The sequence below is a fragment of the Akebia trifoliata genome, chromosome 2 (genome assembly GCF_017979445.1).
Source record: "Akebia trifoliata isolate Shusen 1 chromosome 2, ASM1797944v1, whole genome shotgun sequence".
Taxonomy (NCBI): Eukaryota; Viridiplantae; Streptophyta; class Magnoliopsida; order Ranunculales; family Lardizabalaceae; genus Akebia; species Akebia trifoliata.
The window spans coordinates 1,845,352-1,864,260 of NC_141376.1; the positions used below are offsets into that span (position 1 = coordinate 1,845,352).

At 37.6% G+C, this 18,909-nt stretch overlaps 3 protein-coding genes across 3 annotated transcripts; 1 reads left to right on the top strand and 2 right to left on the bottom strand.

The window, feature by feature from the left end:
* Positions 1-588: 588 nt before the first annotated feature.
* Positions 589-7,930, bottom strand: LOC147408674 (V-type proton ATPase subunit B2). Its single transcript, XM_086420607.1, has 15 exons — positions 7,810-7,930; positions 7,030-7,096; positions 6,245-6,300; positions 6,015-6,113; positions 5,866-5,925; positions 5,250-5,361; positions 4,931-5,139; positions 4,284-4,412; positions 3,800-3,937; positions 2,561-2,711; positions 2,378-2,460; positions 1,845-1,892; positions 1,362-1,415; positions 1,193-1,276; positions 589-1,037 (listed from the first exon to the last, which is right to left on the bottom strand). The coding sequence occupies exons 2-15, from the start codon at positions 7,079-7,081 to the stop codon at positions 852-854; spliced, it is 1,461 nt and encodes a 486-aa protein (XP_086276733.1). The 5' UTR covers positions 7,082-7,096; positions 7,810-7,930; the 3' UTR covers positions 589-851.
* A 3,136-nt stretch (positions 7,931-11,066) lies between these two features.
* On the top strand, positions 11,067-12,729 carry LOC147408675 (palmitoyl-monogalactosyldiacylglycerol delta-7 desaturase, chloroplastic-like). Its single transcript, XM_086420617.1, has 5 exons — positions 11,067-11,437; positions 11,555-11,695; positions 11,803-11,943; positions 12,175-12,281; positions 12,373-12,729. The coding sequence occupies exons 1-5, from the start codon at positions 11,123-11,125 to the stop codon at positions 12,635-12,637; spliced, it is 969 nt and encodes a 322-aa protein (XP_086276743.1). The 5' UTR covers positions 11,067-11,122; the 3' UTR covers positions 12,638-12,729.
* A 2,707-nt stretch (positions 12,730-15,436) lies between these two features.
* On the bottom strand, positions 15,437-16,315 carry LOC147408676 (uncharacterized). The gene has a single exon (XM_086460129.1). The coding sequence runs from the start codon at positions 16,313-16,315 to the stop codon at positions 15,437-15,439; it is 879 nt and encodes a 292-aa protein (XP_086316255.1).
* Between the last annotated feature and the right edge of the window lie 2,594 nt (positions 16,316-18,909).

An 18,909-nucleotide genomic window follows, 5' to 3' on the forward strand; every position in this document is an offset into this window, starting at 1 on the left:
AGTGAGATCTTATCAATATTTACTAGTGGATCCTAAACGTGCAATGCACGTGCATGCTGTTCCATAGAGCTGTTACTGATCCCTTTTTATTTTGTGCATCACTGATAGAACACAAAACGGTCGTAAAACCTAAGAAAAAAATGAAACTAAATTTGACATAATAGATAAATTAATAAATCAAGACAAAATTATAAAACACTCTATTTTATAAATCTTTCCAGTATGAGAAAAGGATCTAAATACTTTCAAAGGCTTAAACCTTATTCAGAGGGGTCTAACAGAAAACAAATTAAAACACACACAAACATTGAGAACCTAACTTGAAATGCATTGATTGTTACTTTATCATACTTTTTTTAAAGATGTACATGTATACAATAACAAAAAAAAAATATTATCTCAAAGAAACAGAGTGTATGCAAATAAATTGTAAAATAGCCGCAACCACCATTAATGTACAAGTAAAGGATCTGTTGCATCCAAATGAATCTTTGATTTTTTAAACAAAAATAATTTCCAAAGATCTCAATACATTCAAGAAAGGCAAACCAAACAAGCACGACACACAAAAGTGCATTATACCTGGAATATCACAAAAGCCCTAATTGTTTCTTACCCATGCCATTCTTGATTAACTCAAAGAAATATTAGTACAGATTACAGAAAACTCAACGACTCTAAGAAAATAATAGTGATTAATACCTAGAACAGCTTTTTATATGGGAACTTGGGAGAAACTCCACATTTATTTATGCCGAATCTGACAAACTATGTGGCCTATTGGGGATGAAGTAAGCAGAAAAACAGATTCAGGCTACAGATTTTTAGCAAAGACTAGGATCAAGAATTGGTCAGTTAGCTGTGTCTCGACTGTAGAACTCATCTAGGGTCTTTGCTGGTATACGGTGGAGGAGCTCACGGGGGAAAATACGAAGTAGTGTCCATGCCAAATCAAGAGACTGGAAGATGTTGCGCGTATCATATGCTCCTTGGGCCACAAACTTCCTCTCAAACTTATCTAGAAACTCAAGATAGAGCTGTTTTTTCAAGAAAAAAAATAATATAATATTAGCATTGGTTATTAAAAAACTTCCAAGATAGAGCTGTTTTTACAAGAAAAATTTATCTATTATGGCATTGGTTATTAAAAATGTATGTGCATGCACAAAGGTTTCTCGGATGAAAGACAGACCAGGTCCTCAGATGAAAGTGCTTCTTCTCCAACCACAGCTTTCATTGCCTGGACATCCTTACCAATTGCATAATTTGCATATAGCTGAACACAAAACATTAGAAGGATAAGTGAGCACCAAAGGAGTCCTAGAATTGAGATGAATAAGAAGTTTTGTAACACCACTGACCTGGTTGGAAACATCAGCATGGTCTCGGCGAGTCATCCCCTCACCAATAGCACTCTGCAAGAATTTATTTTTTGATAAGTAAAATTTCCATTCAGAAAAACAAAGAAAGAGAGGTCAAGAAGGCCAAGCCCAAGCACAGGAACAAGAACCCAAACAACAAAAAGCTACACCCAAGTACTGGAACAAGAACCCAAACAACAGAAAGCTACACCGGGGATAAATTACAAAACCACTCCCATCTAACCAAGAAATCTTCAAAGAACACCCATTTGAATTCTATACAAACTTTTCCCCAAAATTTTCAACCATATTGTTTAAGAAAAATCCTGGCTTCGATCCCAGGTCTGGTATTACCACTCACAGATGTTACCAACTTGTCGAGTTGGCACTTTTCATCCTGGTTTATTTTCTTTATTAAGGAGTAAGCAGCTGTATATGGAGCGGTCAAATTAAACATGGGCTTTATTGAATAACATAAGATACCTTCATTAATCGTGAGAGTGATGGGAGGACATTGATTGGTGGATATATCTGTCATAGTACAAGCAGAAGAAAATGGTCAGTTCTAGAAACATTTTTTATTGATAAATATAAAATCTTATTAAGAAAATGGGAGGTATCAAGATGACCCGATACAGGTGAAGGACGTAAAAGGAAAAAACACGGAGAAATTGACAAACAAAACAAACACTAGAAGGTCTCCCCCAGCCACAGCCACAGCCACACCACCTTAAATTCTTTGAAGATTTCCCACCAAAAGAAAAGGTAACCTCATGATACAAATTATAATCTCTTGAATCGATTGCCCACACCCTTCAAACTTCTAGAAACATATATATCCATCATTATTGATTCTAATTTCTATTTACTTTCCTTATAGTGAATAGTTTAACATTTATTTATTTAACATACATATCTGTGTCACATTTTGGATCTCGAGTTTGCCATGCTTCAGAATGGCAGTTCAATCACTCAATTTATGGCATGGATGGCAAAATGGTAATGTATAACCTTACCTGTCGGTTTTGGAGCTGCCTATCAATGTATATCTGCCCCTCAGTAATATAACCAGTAAGATCCGGAGTGGGATGCGTGATATCTGGTCAATGTGAAATCAGTCATGAACAGTGTGAGATCACTAATATAAAAATTAGCATCCCAAGAGAATGTACGTAGGGGTTTGAGGGTTGTTAAAGTACCGTCATTGGGCATTGTTAAAATAGGAATTTGTGTGATAGAGCCCGTTCGCCCTTCTATACGCCCAGCACGCTCATAGATTGTTGCCAGATCTGTATACATATACCCAGGGTACCCACGTCTACCTGGCACTTCCTCTCGGGCAGCAGATACCTGAAGCCAAAATGGATAATTTGAGGATACAGGTTATAAACATTTTACTGTTCATGTAAAGTACCAAAGAACCTTATGCACTTGAACAAGTTAAAAAGTTCAAAAAGACATGGATCCTCATCCAGTTCAAGATATTCAAGTACGATGTTGTAAAATAAATCTAAAATTTTCTGTACATCTCCAAGAGGTTAGAATCACAAAAGACAGTAAATAAGCATTCCTAGAAAATCTACACAGGCACAGATATATGGCATGTAGTGTTACATACACCATGCCTACAATATGCATGACATCCATCATACCCTTCAATTAGATGAGTCGTACAGAGTTCATTACCCATGCACTTGGGAAAATTATTTACACGTGAATTATTCAATCGGCCTGCAGATATGTAGGGTCATCTGAAGTTTACTTCAGGTTTGCATTAAAGTTCAGGGTGGAAATCATTGTTCTATGTACATGTCCCACGAAACTATGATACAAAAATTGGCAAAAGAAAGAGAAAAAAGGAGACTTATGGTTTCATTTCCTTACTTTTTGTTTTGAGTGGTGGGTTCTCTTGGTTGGTGAGAGAGATGCATAAAAATAATAGAAAAAAAGGAATAAAGCATATTCTAGGGACTTTTTGGCCGCACTTTTTGTGCTGTCTCAGCTTATTGTTGTTCTCTCTTATCTCGTAAGTTGCCAAATTTCCTTATTGTATTTGATTAAACACAGTGAAAGATGTAGCCAAATTTGGCCATGGATTTTACCAATAGTTTGGGCTTCTAACTTTAAATTTGAGTTGTAATATGCTTGTTTTCTTTGTTGAATTTTATTTAGAAAATTCTGCACTAAAACTTACAAAGAAAAGAAAATTAGATCCAAGTAATTAAGCCTGAAATCCAGGATGAGTGCATGTCTCCTTTATATACTAACATGGCATGTCCCGTGTTTATATATTATATATAGTAAACTAGGAGGAGTGACTTTGACTGGTAAGAGGCCAACTAATGCAAGCAATACAGTACAAGAATCAGACTATCAACTGGTAAAATGATGTTGAACAAAGAATACCTTACCAATTATACAAATAGAATATTTATTACCTCACGGAGTGCATCTGCATAAGAGCTCATATCAGTTAGTATGACCAGGACGTGCTTCCCACATTCATAAGCCAAATATTCTGCCGTGGTGAGAGCAATGCGAGGAGTGATAATGCGTTCGATGGTTGGGTCATTGGCCTGTATGAAAATTCTATCAGAAAGAGTTGAAGAAAAACATTCAGTTTAAGGGGCAGATTTATAGTGGGGGTAATGAGGGCACTTGACCCCACAAGAATTTTTAAAAACTATAGCAGTTTATATGCTACTGCAAACTGATAATAGCAGCAGAAAACAAAATCCGCCACAATTTTGCCATTTTATAAGGGTCTTAGTTGCCCCCACGTAAACAAAATCCTGGCCCCGCCCCTGTTCAGCTTTGTTACCAGATTGTATTTTTAAGATAGCCACAATACTTCTTCTTAAACATTGGAAAAGAGCGGGTGAGTTTAAATAATTCCTTTTTTTTTGGTAAATAAAATAATACCAAGTTTAGGAAAAGGGTAACTCTCTCCATTGATCCATTTTCCTCAAAGTCACGCTTGAAAAACTGTGCTGTTTCCATGTTTACTCCCATAGCAGCAAATACAATGGCAAAATTGTCCTCCTCATCAGCCTGTAAATTCAAGAAATTGGATAGAAAAGTCATATTACTGTGAGTTCAGGTCCTCTAACAAATAGAAGAGAAATAGTTTAACTAAATTTGAACCCAACGGAGAAATTAGAGAACAAATTGCTGTGTTAATAGCAACATGCCACAACATTCATCTTGAGCCAGTCGAGCCTCAAACCAAATCTAGGCCAGTTCAATTCATTCAAAATTTCACATGATCATGAATAAGTAAGCACAACCTCAACTCAATGATATTAAACTGCATGAAATTAGATCTGGAATCATCGTGTGGTTTTTGCTTCGTTGTGACAAGCACAGGTTGATAGAATCATTTCAGAAAAATCATTTAATTTCGACAACAATGAGTTTATAAAAATAAAAAAACTAGTCGAGATTTAATTTTAATAGTGTAAGCTCCAAATAAACTTTATAAATTACACTTGCCTTTTTTTCATCCATTTAATTTTCAAGGGTATAGTAGGTCAATTATCAAAGTGATAAGTATCATAAGGTCAAAATACCTCCATTAGATTTTTAGTCTGCTCCAACCGCTTTACAAGACCAGCCTGACGACAGATCTGAGCTGCTATTTCGTTATGAGGAAGACCAGCAGCAGAAAAAAGGGGGATCTTCTGTCCTCGAGCAATGGAGTTCATGACATCAATTGTTGAAATCCCTGTCTGAATCATTTCTTCAGGATAGGTTCTCTCACTAGGGTTGATAGATGAACCTGAAAGAAAAGAAAAAAAAAATCATAAGGTATGCTGAAACCACATACATTTCGAGATCCAAAGCAAGCTATTGATGATTTGATACCACCAGTTCCTTGAAATGACTCACCAGAAATATCCAAGTAAGCCTCAGGTAGAATAGGGGGGCCATTATCAATCGGTTTCCCTGATCCATTAAAAATGCGCCCAAGCATATCTAACGAGACAGGTGTTTTCAAAACCTGCCAAAAAAAAAAACAAGGAAAAAGAAAAAACAAATAGATTCAGTGCTTTTCATTTGAGGTTTACCAAGAAGGCCAGAGCCCTGTAGGTGAGGTCAATCATGAACACTAATAGAGAATAAGTATTAAAAGAAAACACAAACCAATCAAAAAATAAAAGTAAACAAAACAAATCTTTGCTAGAGAGGAAAAAAAGAAATTATTTCAGCCTTTGGGGTTGTAGTAGTGAATTCTTTAATATAAGGGGAAAATGGTAATAAACCTTAAATCGTCCAATCCATACACCCATACATGATAACAATTTTAGATTGTATACATATATCAACTGTGTCCCTCCAAGACATCTTCTCACCAGTAGAAAGAGGGAATTTATACACTTTTTATAGTGAAAATGCCATTTCCTTCAAAGAGGTTAGCTTCTAATCTTTGCATTTTTGTACTACTACATTCTAATTCAATGATAGAATAACAAAAGAATATACAAAAGGAGAAAAGATTTCCTACCTCCCCTGTAAATTGTACAGTTGTGTATTTGTTGTCAATTCCTGACGTTCCTTCAAAAACCTGGCAACAAGAACACAAAATGAACAAAACATAAAGTTGGAAAAATGTGCCGACTTCCAATAATGAGGAGTGGCAAATGGCATGAAAACCTGCACAACAGCTTTCTCCCCATCAACTTCTAGAACTTGACCACGTCTAGTTGTACCATCGCCCAAACGAATGTTGACAATCTCCTGATATTTAGGGCCCTGAAACATTTTAGCAACAATGACCTGAAATCAGTGACTGCACAACAGTATATTCTTAGTCAAAATAACATGCGATTGGGAAGACAGCAAAGCCAGAGATACAAACTAAAGGAGAAAATAAATCAGTCTACCTTGACTTTCTCTAAGATAACCAATGGTCCCGCAACGCCAGAAACAGTTCTATACTCTGCAACGTATACGTTAAAAGGATAAGCTCACTGATTAAAATTATATAACCTAAACTACAATTAACATAGCCCTTTAATTGAAGCATATTTTTGCTTTGCTAATCGCAAAAAAGGCGACAGCATCAATCCAACTCCTTTTTACTACTGTAAGTCATACATTCATCTCCACTAAAAAAATGGATGAGCACCACCATTAATCTTACAGGCATTTTCATCCTTGGCAGATGATTATTCATTTGAACAATAACAACATAGGTAGCACAAAACCAAAGATGCCTAATCTAGCAAGGAGGGACGTTAAGTTAACCTCAGTGTTGCAAGTCAACTAGTGCAAATCACAGTAAGTTTTTGTGCATGCTCCACGGTTTCTCGTAAAAAATTCCAAAACTATGCCAAGCAAAAAAATCACAAAAACTTTTCAAAACTTGGCACAAACTGCAGCGCAAACATTGCAAAAGTACAGACTTTTGTAGGTTTACCAAGCAGGGATTAATGCATAAATAAGGTAAATTAGACTCACAGAGGCAGGTACCTAGCCAGATTCATACAGCTAATATCAAGAGTTGAGTAATACAAAGTCAAGAAATTTAATCACAAGGTTTACACTGGCAAACCTTGTACATGAGTCACCTATATTAACATGGAGACTTGATAAGCATAACATTGATGAACTTCATAGATATCAAATATCAGTATATTTTGAAGTTTGAACATGGAGTACAACTTACCCATGCCAATCTCAAGCGATCCCTCCTCCATGTCGGTTGGTGCCAGACCCATCTTCAAACAACTTACCTGATTTTTTATTTTTTTTAAATGTGGTAGCAAAATAATGATCTTTACTTGGCAGTAGGATTCTTATTGATAATAAAATGCATCAAAATAATGAAATAATTTAATCAAATCAATATTTAGAGTATTAAAAAAAAAGTTCACAATCATTATCTTATGGAAAACTTTGCCCAAACATCCTAGTTTCAGATATAAATTCTTCCTAAATCAGCTTAAGAGCAACTATGTACAGTTAATTCTGATCAAAATATACAGAAACTGAGTAAAAAAACACTGAAGACCAAAACTTTCTTTCCGATCCAAGAGTGAAAACAAAGTAATCAGAAATCCAAGGCACTAAAATGCAAAAATATTAGAAAACATGAAACGAATTGCTTACGACTTGCTTGGAAACCAAAATAATATTGAACAGAAGAAATACAGGAATTGGACACTAATTACGAAAAGAAATCTTCAGAATTTGCCCTAAAAACTGAAGTTTTTCAACTGGAGTTGGATGGGTTAAGTAAAGATTACTTTCTTTCAACAATACTTGCAGAATATCTCTAGAGATCGAATCTAATCCAACTTTTCGATCAAACTAAGAAAAACTTCGAAATTGATCCGATCGATCTTTTGAGTTGAACAGAAGTTAAAATCAAATCGAAAAATGAGTTCAAGATTGCAGTATTTTGAGATCAAATCAGAATTGGATAAAGATCTGGGAAGGAACTTACCTTCGATCCGAGAGAGCGGTACAGAGATGGATATTTTATTTCTCAATTTATTTCTTTCGACCTTTTTATCGTTTTATGTTTTTAATTATATATATATATATATATTTTTCCCCAAATAGTCTGTTAATATCACGACCTTTCATTGAGAGTTGCTATTGGTCCCACAAATTTTACTTAACCCAAATTACAAATAAGTGAACGATTGAGAATAAGTAAAAGTTGGGGTGCCGATAGAAGCTCTCATTTTTATCATTAAAATTCTATTTTTGGATTTAGGATTGTATATCTGACTAATCATATTTGTATATAACTATTGGAATTGTTTGAAGTTAGTGTTATTATGTTTTGTATTGTTGAAATTTTACTTAACTCAATTTACAAAATAAGTTAACGATTGAGAATAAATAAAAGTTGGGGTGCCAATAGAAACTCTTATTTTTATCATTAAAAATCTATTTTTGGGTTTAGGATTTTATATGGAACCAATCATATTTCTATATAACTATTGAAATTGTTTGAAATGAGTGTTATAATGTTTTGTATTGTTAAAATTATAATTTGAGCCCAATCTTTATAACATTTGAAAAATATATTTAAAAAAAAGTGATGAAGTAACATTGAAATTGACATTGTCGGAGATATTGGTGTGCATAAAATCATAAATGTTTCTCACTTATATCTCAATGCTTCTCACTCGTATCTCGATGACAAACATCTATCATTTTGACACATATCAATATCAACAATGTCCTAGGCAATGTTACTCCAACACGATTCATGTTTTAATCTTTAATTGGGGTGTGATAAATAAAAGTTGGGGTGTCAAATAGCAGTTATGTTAAATTCGCATATCCCTACTAAGTGTGATACGCACCATGATGCGGAGACATGGATTTGGATGAACGGAGTCGAGTCATATTCAATTGGATGGTAGACTAGTCTAAGTAGATTGTTTGGTTTCAAGATTAGATACGGTCTGGTTAACATTACCCTCATTTCATGAGCTTAATATGTTTGGCTGGAAGTAGGGGCAGAGCTAGTGGGGGCAATTGCCCCCATAGAACTTTGAGACACCTCTATATTTTCAACTAATTACATGCCTCATTTATCCCCACTCCCTAATTTGCCCCTACACCTCACCTCCCTCCAATTTTTGCCCCCACAAAACTTTAAGACACCCCTATATTTTCAACTAATTACATGCCCCATTTGTCCCCATTTCCTCACCTCTCTCTCCATTTGCCCCCACACCCTCACCTCCTTCCAATTTTTGCCCCCCATAGAGCTTTGAGACATCCCTATATTTTTAACAAATTACATGCCCCATTTGTCCTCAAATTTTTTGTTGATGACATTGCCTCTTGACTGGGACTTCTCAAATATCAATTGAAAATGACTTAAATATTATTTTCTTCAACTTCTAACTAAAAACCTCTTAAATGAGAATCACGACTCATTCTTAAATGAAATATGAAAATCCAAAGAAAATTATTTTGATGCTTTTGATTTTTATTTTTTGTATTTCATTATAAGAAATTTAGTTCCACATTGACTAAAGAAAGAATAGTAAAGTAAGCTATAAGTATTTTTGTCTAGTTTATGATAAGAGCTAAGCCGAATAGTGACTATGTAGACCATGAATTTTTGCACCCATTTCTCGCTTTGCCTTATCATCGAGAATTTCTTCTCAATTTAGAATAATCCACTCTTGCTAGTTTTAATTTTAGTTTCTTCACAAAAACTCCAACCCTAGAACAGTGAAAGAATCTCATCATCTTGAGGGCATATATAGAGAAACCCTAGTTTGGATAATTTATTATAATCATATGGATATGGTTATTCAAGGGATCCTGACCTTACATAAAATTCTATGTTCATTATTTATTTATTTATTAAATAAAATATGTTGCTTCGAAACAAGTTTGTAGAATATTGACAATTCATAAAATCGAATTTAACCAAACCAAATCAATATTAATTCGGTTTGATTTTGTTGATGACATTTGTCCTCACTCCCTCACCTCTTCAAATTTTTGTTGATGACATTGCCTCTTGATTGGGACTTCTCATATATTAATTGGAAATGACCTAAATATCATTTTCTTCAACTTCTAACTAAAAATCTCATAATTTCTCCCTAAAACTATTTATCTTCACTATACAACTAACCATAGTTTACCCCCACTACAAGAAAATCCTGGCTCCGCCGCTAGTTGGAAGTGTTGTATTATGCCAATTCAGTCTTTCGTGTTATTGATATTGTGAAGGTAGCAGATCTCCCTAGCACTCTCTATTATATGTTTGTTTGTTTTTTAAAAAATTTTTTTTTTTTTTTTTACTTCCACAAACATGTTTATAGAATATTAGGAATCCATGGAATCGAGCCAAACCAACCTTAGTTTGATTTGGTTCAGTACTGATTTTTATTTAGTGGAACCGGTCTATGTCAACTCAGTTCCAATTTGCCTCTAAATTAAATCAAACCAAACCGAACCAAGGATGATTGTTATATCGTCCTCAACTTGGCATTGGACTTCTTTCTCAACATGGCCTCCATTGAAAGAGTACTAGAGGAGAAAAATAGTACTGAGGTCTCCTCCCCATTGTGAACGGGCCATTAGATTGGGCTTGGTTTTGGTAATTAAATGAGATCAGATTTGGATTGTATTTTAGGCCCAATTAATATTGATCCGTTTAAGGCCCAACACAATCCAAACCTGATCCATTGGCACCCATGTGTGATTTTTGTTGCCATGGTAATTGGATCGGACCCTTTATTGGATCACAATTAATTTTGATGTCTCATTACCAGCCAGAGAAAAATTTGGGCCTAGAGTCCACAATATTGGGATGTCCTTTTGTGAAAAATTTCCAAGTAGTAATGAGGCAAGTCAAAACTTTCCAAAAAGTAAGGAGGCGAGAAAAATATATTTTGTTACTTAGGGGTCCAATATAAAAGGAATCCTCTGTGAAAAAATCTAGCGTCAAACGTTGCTGGACATCGAGTGTCCATCAGATTCGCAGAGATAGAAAGAATTCAGAGACCCATTTCGTTGTTCCAATGAGCTGTTAGTTGGACTATATATACGTCCAACTTCGTTGTACTCCATAAAAGTCCACTCAGGAATATTCGTCAGGTACACCAACTTTCAGAGTTCTCCTTCTTCGTGGCAAATGGAACAGAGTAACAGACTGAGAACGGTTACACAAGCCTCGTCGTCTTCTCTGCTACTTCGTCTATAAATACTCTCAGTTCCTTTGAAGAAAGAGCATCAAGAAGAAGAAAGAAAAGGAGAGAAGGAGAGGAGAAGTGATGGAGGCGAAGCAGAGCAAAATAATGTTCTCTGATGTGGAGGTGAAGAACAAGAGGAAGGCTCTTGATAGGAGTAAGAAATGGAATTCTGCTGATGCGGCTTACGTAGTGGGGATGGTAGCGGTGCACGTTTTGTGCTTGTTCGCACCTTTCACCTTCAACTGGGGTGCGTTCATGGCGGCTGTGACTCTGTATGTGATGACGGGACTCCTAGGAATCACTATGTGCTTCCATAGGTACCTCACCCATAAGAGCTTTAAGATTCCTAAAGTGCTCGAGTACTTCTTCGCCTACTGTGGAGTCCAAGCAGTCCAAGTACGTACGCATGCATGCGTGGCTATTAGTGTTTTAAGGCTAATATATGAGTAAAATTTGGTGTGTTAATAGCAGCTCTCATGCTTGATTTTTTATGTTTATATATGGGTGTGACAGGGAAGACCAATGGATTGGGTGAGCACACAGAGGAACCATCACAAATTTGCGGATTCCGATAAGGATCCACACAGCCCAACTGAAGGTTTTTGGCACAGTCACATTAACTGGATCTTTGACTCCAATTATGTCAAACAAAAGGTCTCTCTCTCTCTCTCTCTCTCTCTCTCTATATATATATATATATATATATATATATATATATATATATATAGAAGATTATGCTAATTTGGTTAAAACATGTGCAGCGTGGAGAAGTCAGCAACGTTAGGGATTTAGAGGAGCAAGCCTACTACAGGTTTCTTCAAGATACCTACATTGCTCACCCAATTATACTTGGGGCTCTATTATATGCTTATGGAGGATTTCCTTACCTTGTGTGGGGCATGGTAACTATGATTCAACCAATCTTATTTTATAATGATGTAGAAACCACTTTTTTTTATTTTTTGGGCTTGGTGGTCTTAGCCTTCAAATCAATCTAGCCCATTAAATTGTTGGACCACTTTTCTATCAATATATATGGCTTAGAAGATTATGGGGTGTGGTTCCTTTTGGACAGTCCAAACACATGGCATGTTGAGATAAAGAAAGGAATCACTAATATGTTGATAATGCAGGGTGTGAGGATCGCTTGGGTGTACCACATAACTTTCCTTGTGAACTCAGCTTGTCATGTTTGGGGTTACCAGTCATGGAACACCGGAGATCTATCCAAAAATAATTGGTAATATTATGTGAAATTTTTACATAAACTATGTACTGACCTAACATAATCCTCTTCATTTTAACGGGACTTAAGTTTTGTATTTGCTCAGGTTGGTTGCGTTGGTTTCGTTTGGAGATGGATGGCACAACAACCACCACGCCTTTGAGTTCTCAGCTCGACATGGGCTCGAATGGTGGGAATTCGACATGGCTTACTATGTCGTGAAGTTGATTGAATTTCTTGGGCTTGCATCCGATGTGAAGGTTCCATCCAAGCTTCAGTTGCAAAAGATGCCTCTTAGTAATGGAACTGGTGGGGTTCATAAGGAAAATATGTTTCACAACAATGGAATGAAGACCGAAGTTGCCAAGTGATGGAACAGATATGTAGCTTATAATAAAGAAGTGCCAACTTGTAGTTTCTGAATATAAGCGCTGTAATAAGAACTCTACTTTTTTTTTTTTTTTTTGATAAGTAGCAATATATTCATAAGAAAAGAAAATAATACTAGGCCAGTCGAGGTGACCAACCTAGCAAGACCTTACAAACAGACGCTACTCACCAGAAATACAAAGCATCCCATCCCAGTTATAAATAAAATCCTCGAAGAATATCCCCATAAATTCTCTAAAAACTTTGGACCAACAAAACAAAAGGCCCAAAATGGAGATAATTGTTTCTGTGCCATTTTTTTTATTCCCCTCAAAGATACGGCCATTTCTTTCCCGCCACACCCCCCAACAAATTGCGAGTGGTGTAATACTCCAAAGTAACCTCTTCATGCCACCAAACGAACATCCACTCGATGTCCAACTCGTGAAAAGGTCCTTTATTGTCTTGGGCAAGCAAGTTAATATACCAAATAACTTAAGGAATTGTGCCCAAATTCCATACGTGAATTTGCAATGAAGGAGTAGGTGATCTGAAGATTCCCCACTATCCATACATAGAATGCAACAGCTTGCCCCATACCACCCACGCCGCATCAAAAAATCCGTCGTTTGGATTCTTCCTAAAGAAGCTGTCCATGTGAAGAAAGTCACTTTACTTGGCACCTTCGGGCCCCAAATTGATGCATATGGGAAAGAGATATCACCATCATCATTACACAAGGAATGGTAAAAAGAGCATACTGAGAACCTACCATCCTTGCTTGCCATCCATACTCTCTCATCCTCCCGATCCCTACGGCGCTCAAAGCACGAAGCAGCATCAATTACTCTACCAACCTCTGCCAATTCCAAGTCGTCAAGACCCCTTCTGAAACCAAAGTCCCAAGCCCATTCGTCGCCTACCAATCTTCGAAAAGCTATGATAGGAAACCTTTTTTTCGCGGATATGGAATACAAAGAAGGAAACAACTCCATAAGGGGCTGATTGTTGCACCAAATATCCTCCCAGAATCTAACTTTGTTCCCTTGACCCACTTTGTATTTAAGCCTCGACTTGAATAGAGAAATGGTCTTCATAATACCTTTCCACATCCGACAACCATATGGGTGTCTAGCTGGGCCACTCTCCCACCATGTTCGCCTGGCCCCATATTTTCCTTCTATCACCTGTTTCCACAAGTTATTGTCATCAAACCCAAACTTCCATAACCACTTCCCCTTCAACGCTAGATTCATTATTCCGAGTCTTCTAATCCCGAGGCCACCATTGTTTTTGTTTGAGCAAACTTGCTTCCAATTAACTAAATGATGCTTTCTACCCCCACCTCTGTCATGCCATAAGAAATTACGAAACAACTTATCCAACCTTAGCTCCACACTACGGGGCAAAGTCAGCATAGATAGAAAATAGACTGGGATACTAGATAGGACACTTTTAATCAAAGTCAACTTGCCCCCCTTGGACAAATAATTTGCTTGCCAAATCGTGAGTTTTTTCTCAACTCTCTCTACTATGAGCTCCCAAATCGACACCATCCTGTATGGGGCCCCCAACGGAATCCCCAAATAAGAAGAGGGCAAGCTATCCACATGCCAACCCAACGAGACCGCAAGTAAGGAAACACACCTGACCTTGTCGACCGGGAGTACCTTGCTTTTCCTCATATTAAATGGGATGCTTGACACTACTTCAAAGCAACATAACAGACCACCAAATCTTCTTGTCTGCTCCATGGAATCATCTAAGAAGACTAATGTATCATCTGCAAACTGGAGATGGGAAACAGTGACGTTGCCTGCTCCCACTGAGAAACCTGAGAAAAAACCATTCACCACTCCTCTCTCCACCATCTTCCCGAGTGATTCTGCCACAATGATAAATAAGAAGGGGGATAGAGGGTCCCCTTGCCTGAGACCTCTAGTGCTCCTAAAGAAGCCGCAAGGCGACCCATTCACCAAAATCGAGAAGGATGGGGAAGACACACACATCATAATCCACGCGATCCATCTTCCACCAAAGCCCATTCTCCCCAACATGTATTCCAAAAATTGCCAGTTAACGTGATCATAAGCTTTCTCAAGATCAACCTTGCAGACCACCCCCGCTTTACCTGACTTCAATCTAGAATCAATACATTCATTTGCTATTAAGACCCCATCTAGAATCTGTCTCCCTTTAATGAACGCGCTCTGATTATACCCTATCAGTCATTGAATTACTCCTTTTAATCTTTTAGCAAGGATGCTCGTGATGATTTTGTAACTAGTATTCACCAAACTGATGGGCCTTAGATCTTTGATGTCTTCTGTCCCCATCACTTTAGGGATTAAAGCAATGAAGGTACAGTTAGATCCGGGGTCAAGTATTCCGTCTCTAAAAAACTCCCCTATAACCGCGATGAAATCTCTCTTAATGATCTCCCAACATGTTTTGTAGAATTCTATAGGAAATCCGTCTGGCCCGGGTGCCTTGTCGCTCTTCATGCTTGAAATGACCTCCCAAATCTCCTCTTCTTCAACCGACCTTTCTAACCAATCGCGTTGCAGCTCAGTGACTCTATCAAACTGCAATAAGTCTGGTTTTGGTCTGATACAGTTGTCATCGGAGTATAGTTTTGAGTAAAAATCTACGATTCCTCTAGTAATCGTCTCTTCCCCTTCCATCCATTCTCCGTTCACCTTTAGTTTTGTAATCCGGTTGTTTCTATTACGAGCATTTGCCATACTATGGAAGAACTTCGTATTTCCATCCCCTTCTTTGAGCCATCTAACTCTTGATTTCTATTTCCAACTAATCTCCTCCATAAGAGCCAATCGTTGGTACTTCTCACGAAGATTGATCCTTGTTGCCTTGTCTCTTATCGAAATCAAATTCAACTCTTCAATTCGGTCTAACTCCTCGATTCTTAATAGGGCCTCTTTCTTCTGTACATCCACCCTTCCAACTGATTCCTTGTTCCATTTTTTTAAAGTCTCCTTTAGAGCTTTCAACTTCTTCCTGAACACTTCCCCTGCTGTTCCTGCGAACACAAAACTTCCCCACCAATCAGCTACCAATTCTTTGAAATTATGTTGTTTCAACCACATAACTTCGAATCGGAACGGGCTAGGACCCCTATTAAAAGGCCCTGCTTCTAACTGTATAGGGCAATGATCGGATACTGGGTTGGGAATGGCTGTCTGAACAATCTGACAAAATAACTGAGCCCAATCGTCTGACACAAGGAATCTGTCCAATCTGTTGAGGGTGGGCACCTCGTGATGATTAGACCATGTGAACTTTCTACCCTGAAGAGGAATATCTACTAAATTATTCCGATTCACAAACTCCCCAAATCTCCTCATCCTTGATGTTATCCTCGACCCCCCTTTCTTCTCACAAGTGAATCTAATGACATTAAAATCTCCCCCCAGACACCACGGACGGTTCCAGTACGTTCCTACATCATCCAATTCCTCCCAGAATTGCTTACGCTCCCATTCCTTGGTAGGACCATACAACCCTGAGAACACCCAACTATCTTCTTTCCCTACACACCTGCACAAAATTGAAACCGAGAAAGCCCCCACTAAAGAATCTTCAACCTCAATCAGCTTCTTGTCCCATAACACCCACACTCCCCCTGCTGTCCCATTCGCTGATAGATACTTCCAACCCATGTTCCGAACACTCCAGATATCCCGAAGCACCGCCTTATCTACTTGACTCAACTTAGTTTCTTGTAAGGTTACAATATGAGGTTTGTACGATTGAAGCAGTGACTTAATCGAAGCCCTTTTGGTCTTATTGTTAATCCCGCGCACGTTCCATGATAAGAGCCTAATCGACATTTTTAACAATAATATTCCTCCCACTTCTCAAGCCTGAGGATGTCCCAACCTTAACAATATTCCTTGATCTCTGCAATTTGTGAACCCCTTTAGCTAACTTGGCCCTTAATTTCCTCACTCTACTACCATCACCCACCTCTATTTCTTTCCCTTTATCCAAACAGTCCTGTTGTCTCATTTCTTCCTGATCTTCCCCTGCCCTGAGGATGTACTCTACCTCATCCCGAATACTAACTTGTTCTTCGTCTAATGGTTCTTCCTCTCTAATTATTGAAGCGTACTTGTCCCCAATCTCATCCCGTTTCTTTAGTGCCAGTTCCAGCAAAATCCCAGATCCTTCCGTCTGTTTTTCTGCCACCAACCCGGCAGACCAACTAATGTCGTTCAGATTATTAACGATCCAGTCTGCTAAAACTTCCACAACCTGAACTTTTGATCTCCCTCCGCCCCAACTCCTCGAATTCCCCTCAAACTCTGTCATATCCAGGGGGCAGGTTTCTATAACTGTATCCTCCTGCATCATACCTTCCTTAGCAAGCATAGCAATGTTTTCACCTTCTACAGGCACCCCACTGCTCCAGCAGTCCCTTCGTCGATTCGACCTTTCAACGGATTGAAGAAGCTGTAGGAATCCGCCCTGTTCTGTGGCACCCAATCCCCCCAATCTCACGTTGTCGTCCACTACTTGTGGCATCATCTCGTACCCTAACCATTGTTTTTTATTTTTTGTTATCTTCTCAGATTCACCAGTCCCTGAGTGTTTCTGTTAAGAGGCTAAGCACTTTAATAAACTTATGTTTGGGCTTTTATATTACCACTGGTCCAATATACTAAAACCATGCACCGCAAGAGGGAAAAAAAATCTAAATCTGGAAGTTCAAGCTTGAAAACCCAATCGATATTAGGTATTTTAAATCATGAATAATTTTAACATGGTATTTGCAAATACAAGTTACATTATCCAAACAAAAATATTAGTAACTTCAAAATCAGAACTATGGAGAGAAACAACAAAATCAAGGATTTCGAAATAATTAAGAGTATAGAACATTACTTGAGGGGAGACACGAGGATTAGATTCACGGCGAAGAAATACCAGAAGATTAAATAAAATATGTTGCTTCGAAGCAAGTTTGTAGAATATTGGCAATTCATAGAACCGAATTTAACCAAACCAAACTGATCTCAATTCGGTTTGATTTTGTTGATGACCCACTCCCTCACCTCTTCAATTTTTTGTTGATGACATTGCCTATTGACTAGGACTTCTCATATATTAATTGGAAATGACCTAAATATCATTTTCTTCAACTTCTAACTAAAAACCTCTTAATTTCTCCCTAAAACTATTCATCTTCACTATACAACTAACCATAGTTTGCCCCCACTACAAGAAAATCCTGGCTCGTGTTATTGATATTGTGAAGGTGGCAGATCTCCCTACCACTCTCTATTATATGTTTGTTTGTTTTTTAAAAATAAAAAATAAAAAATTGTTACTTCCAAACGTGTTTATAGAATATTAGGAATCCATGGAATCGAGCCAGACCAACCTTAGTTTGATTTGGTTCAGCACTGATTTTTATTTAGTGGAACCGGTCTATGTCGACTCAGTTCCAATTTGCCTCCAAATTAAATCAAACCAAACCGAACCAAGGATGATTGTTATATCGTCCTCAACTTGGCATTGGACTTCTTTCTCAACATGGCCTCCATTGAAAGAGTACTAGAGGAGAAAAATAGTACTGAGGTCTCCTCCCCATTGTGAACGGGCCATTAGATTGGGCTTGGTTTTGGTAATTAGATGAGAAAATATTTGGATTGGGCGCCTGAATCCTTTTTTGACGGTTTTCTAAGATTTGTCTCTTTGATGGCTAACTTATTAAATGAGATCAGATTTGGATTGTATTTTAGGCCCAATTAATATTGATCCGTTTAAGGCCCAACACAATCCCAACCGGATCCATTGGCACCCATGCGTGATTTCGTTGCCATGGTAATTGGATCGGACCCTTTATTGGATCACAATTAATTTTGATGTCTCATTACCAGCCAGAGAAAAACTTGGGCTTGAGTCCACAATATTGGGATGTCCTTTTGTGAAAAATTTCCAAGTAGTAATGAGGCAAGTCAAAATTTTCCAAAAAGTAAGGAGGCGAGAAAAATATATTTTGTTACTCAGGGGTCCAATATAAAAGGAATCCTCTGTGAAAAAATCTAGCGTCAAACGTTGCTGGACATCGAGTGTCCATCAGATTCGCAGAGATAGAAAGAATTCAGAGACCCATTTCGTTGTTCCAATGAGCTGTTAGTTGGACTATATATACGTCCAACTTCGTTGTACTCCATAAAAGTCCACTCAGGAATATTCGTCAGGTACACCAACTTTCAGAGTTCTCCTTCTTCGTGGCAAATGGAACAGA

Bases quoted from the DNA above. Each gene is read 5' to 3' on its own strand.
- LOC147408674 (XM_086420607.1), bottom strand. From the start codon at position 7,081: ATGGGTCTGGCACCAACCGACATGGAGGAGGGATCGCTTGAGATTGGC. The intron at 3,938-4,283 runs GTATTATTTTAT...ATTTTCATACAG, and splicing joins TTACCCTTTTCCTAAACTTG to GCCAATGACCCAACCATCGA. The intron at 1,893-2,377 runs GTAAGGTTATAC...GTACTATGACAG, and splicing joins GGCAGCTCCAAAACCGACAG to ATATATCCACCAATCAATGT.
- LOC147408675 (XM_086420617.1), top strand. From the start codon at position 11,123: ATGGAGGCGAAGCAGAGCAAAATAATGTTCTCTGATGTGGAGGTGAAG. The intron at 11,944-12,174 runs GTAACTATGATT...TTGATAATGCAG, and splicing joins CTTACCTTGTGTGGGGCATG to GGTGTGAGGATCGCTTGGGT. The intron at 12,282-12,372 runs GTAATATTATGT...GTATTTGCTCAG, and splicing joins GATCTATCCAAAAATAATTG to GTTGGTTGCGTTGGTTTCGT.
- LOC147408676 (XM_086460129.1), bottom strand. From the start codon at position 16,315: ATGGGTTGGAAGTATCTATCAGCGAATGGGACAGCAGGGGGAGTGTGG.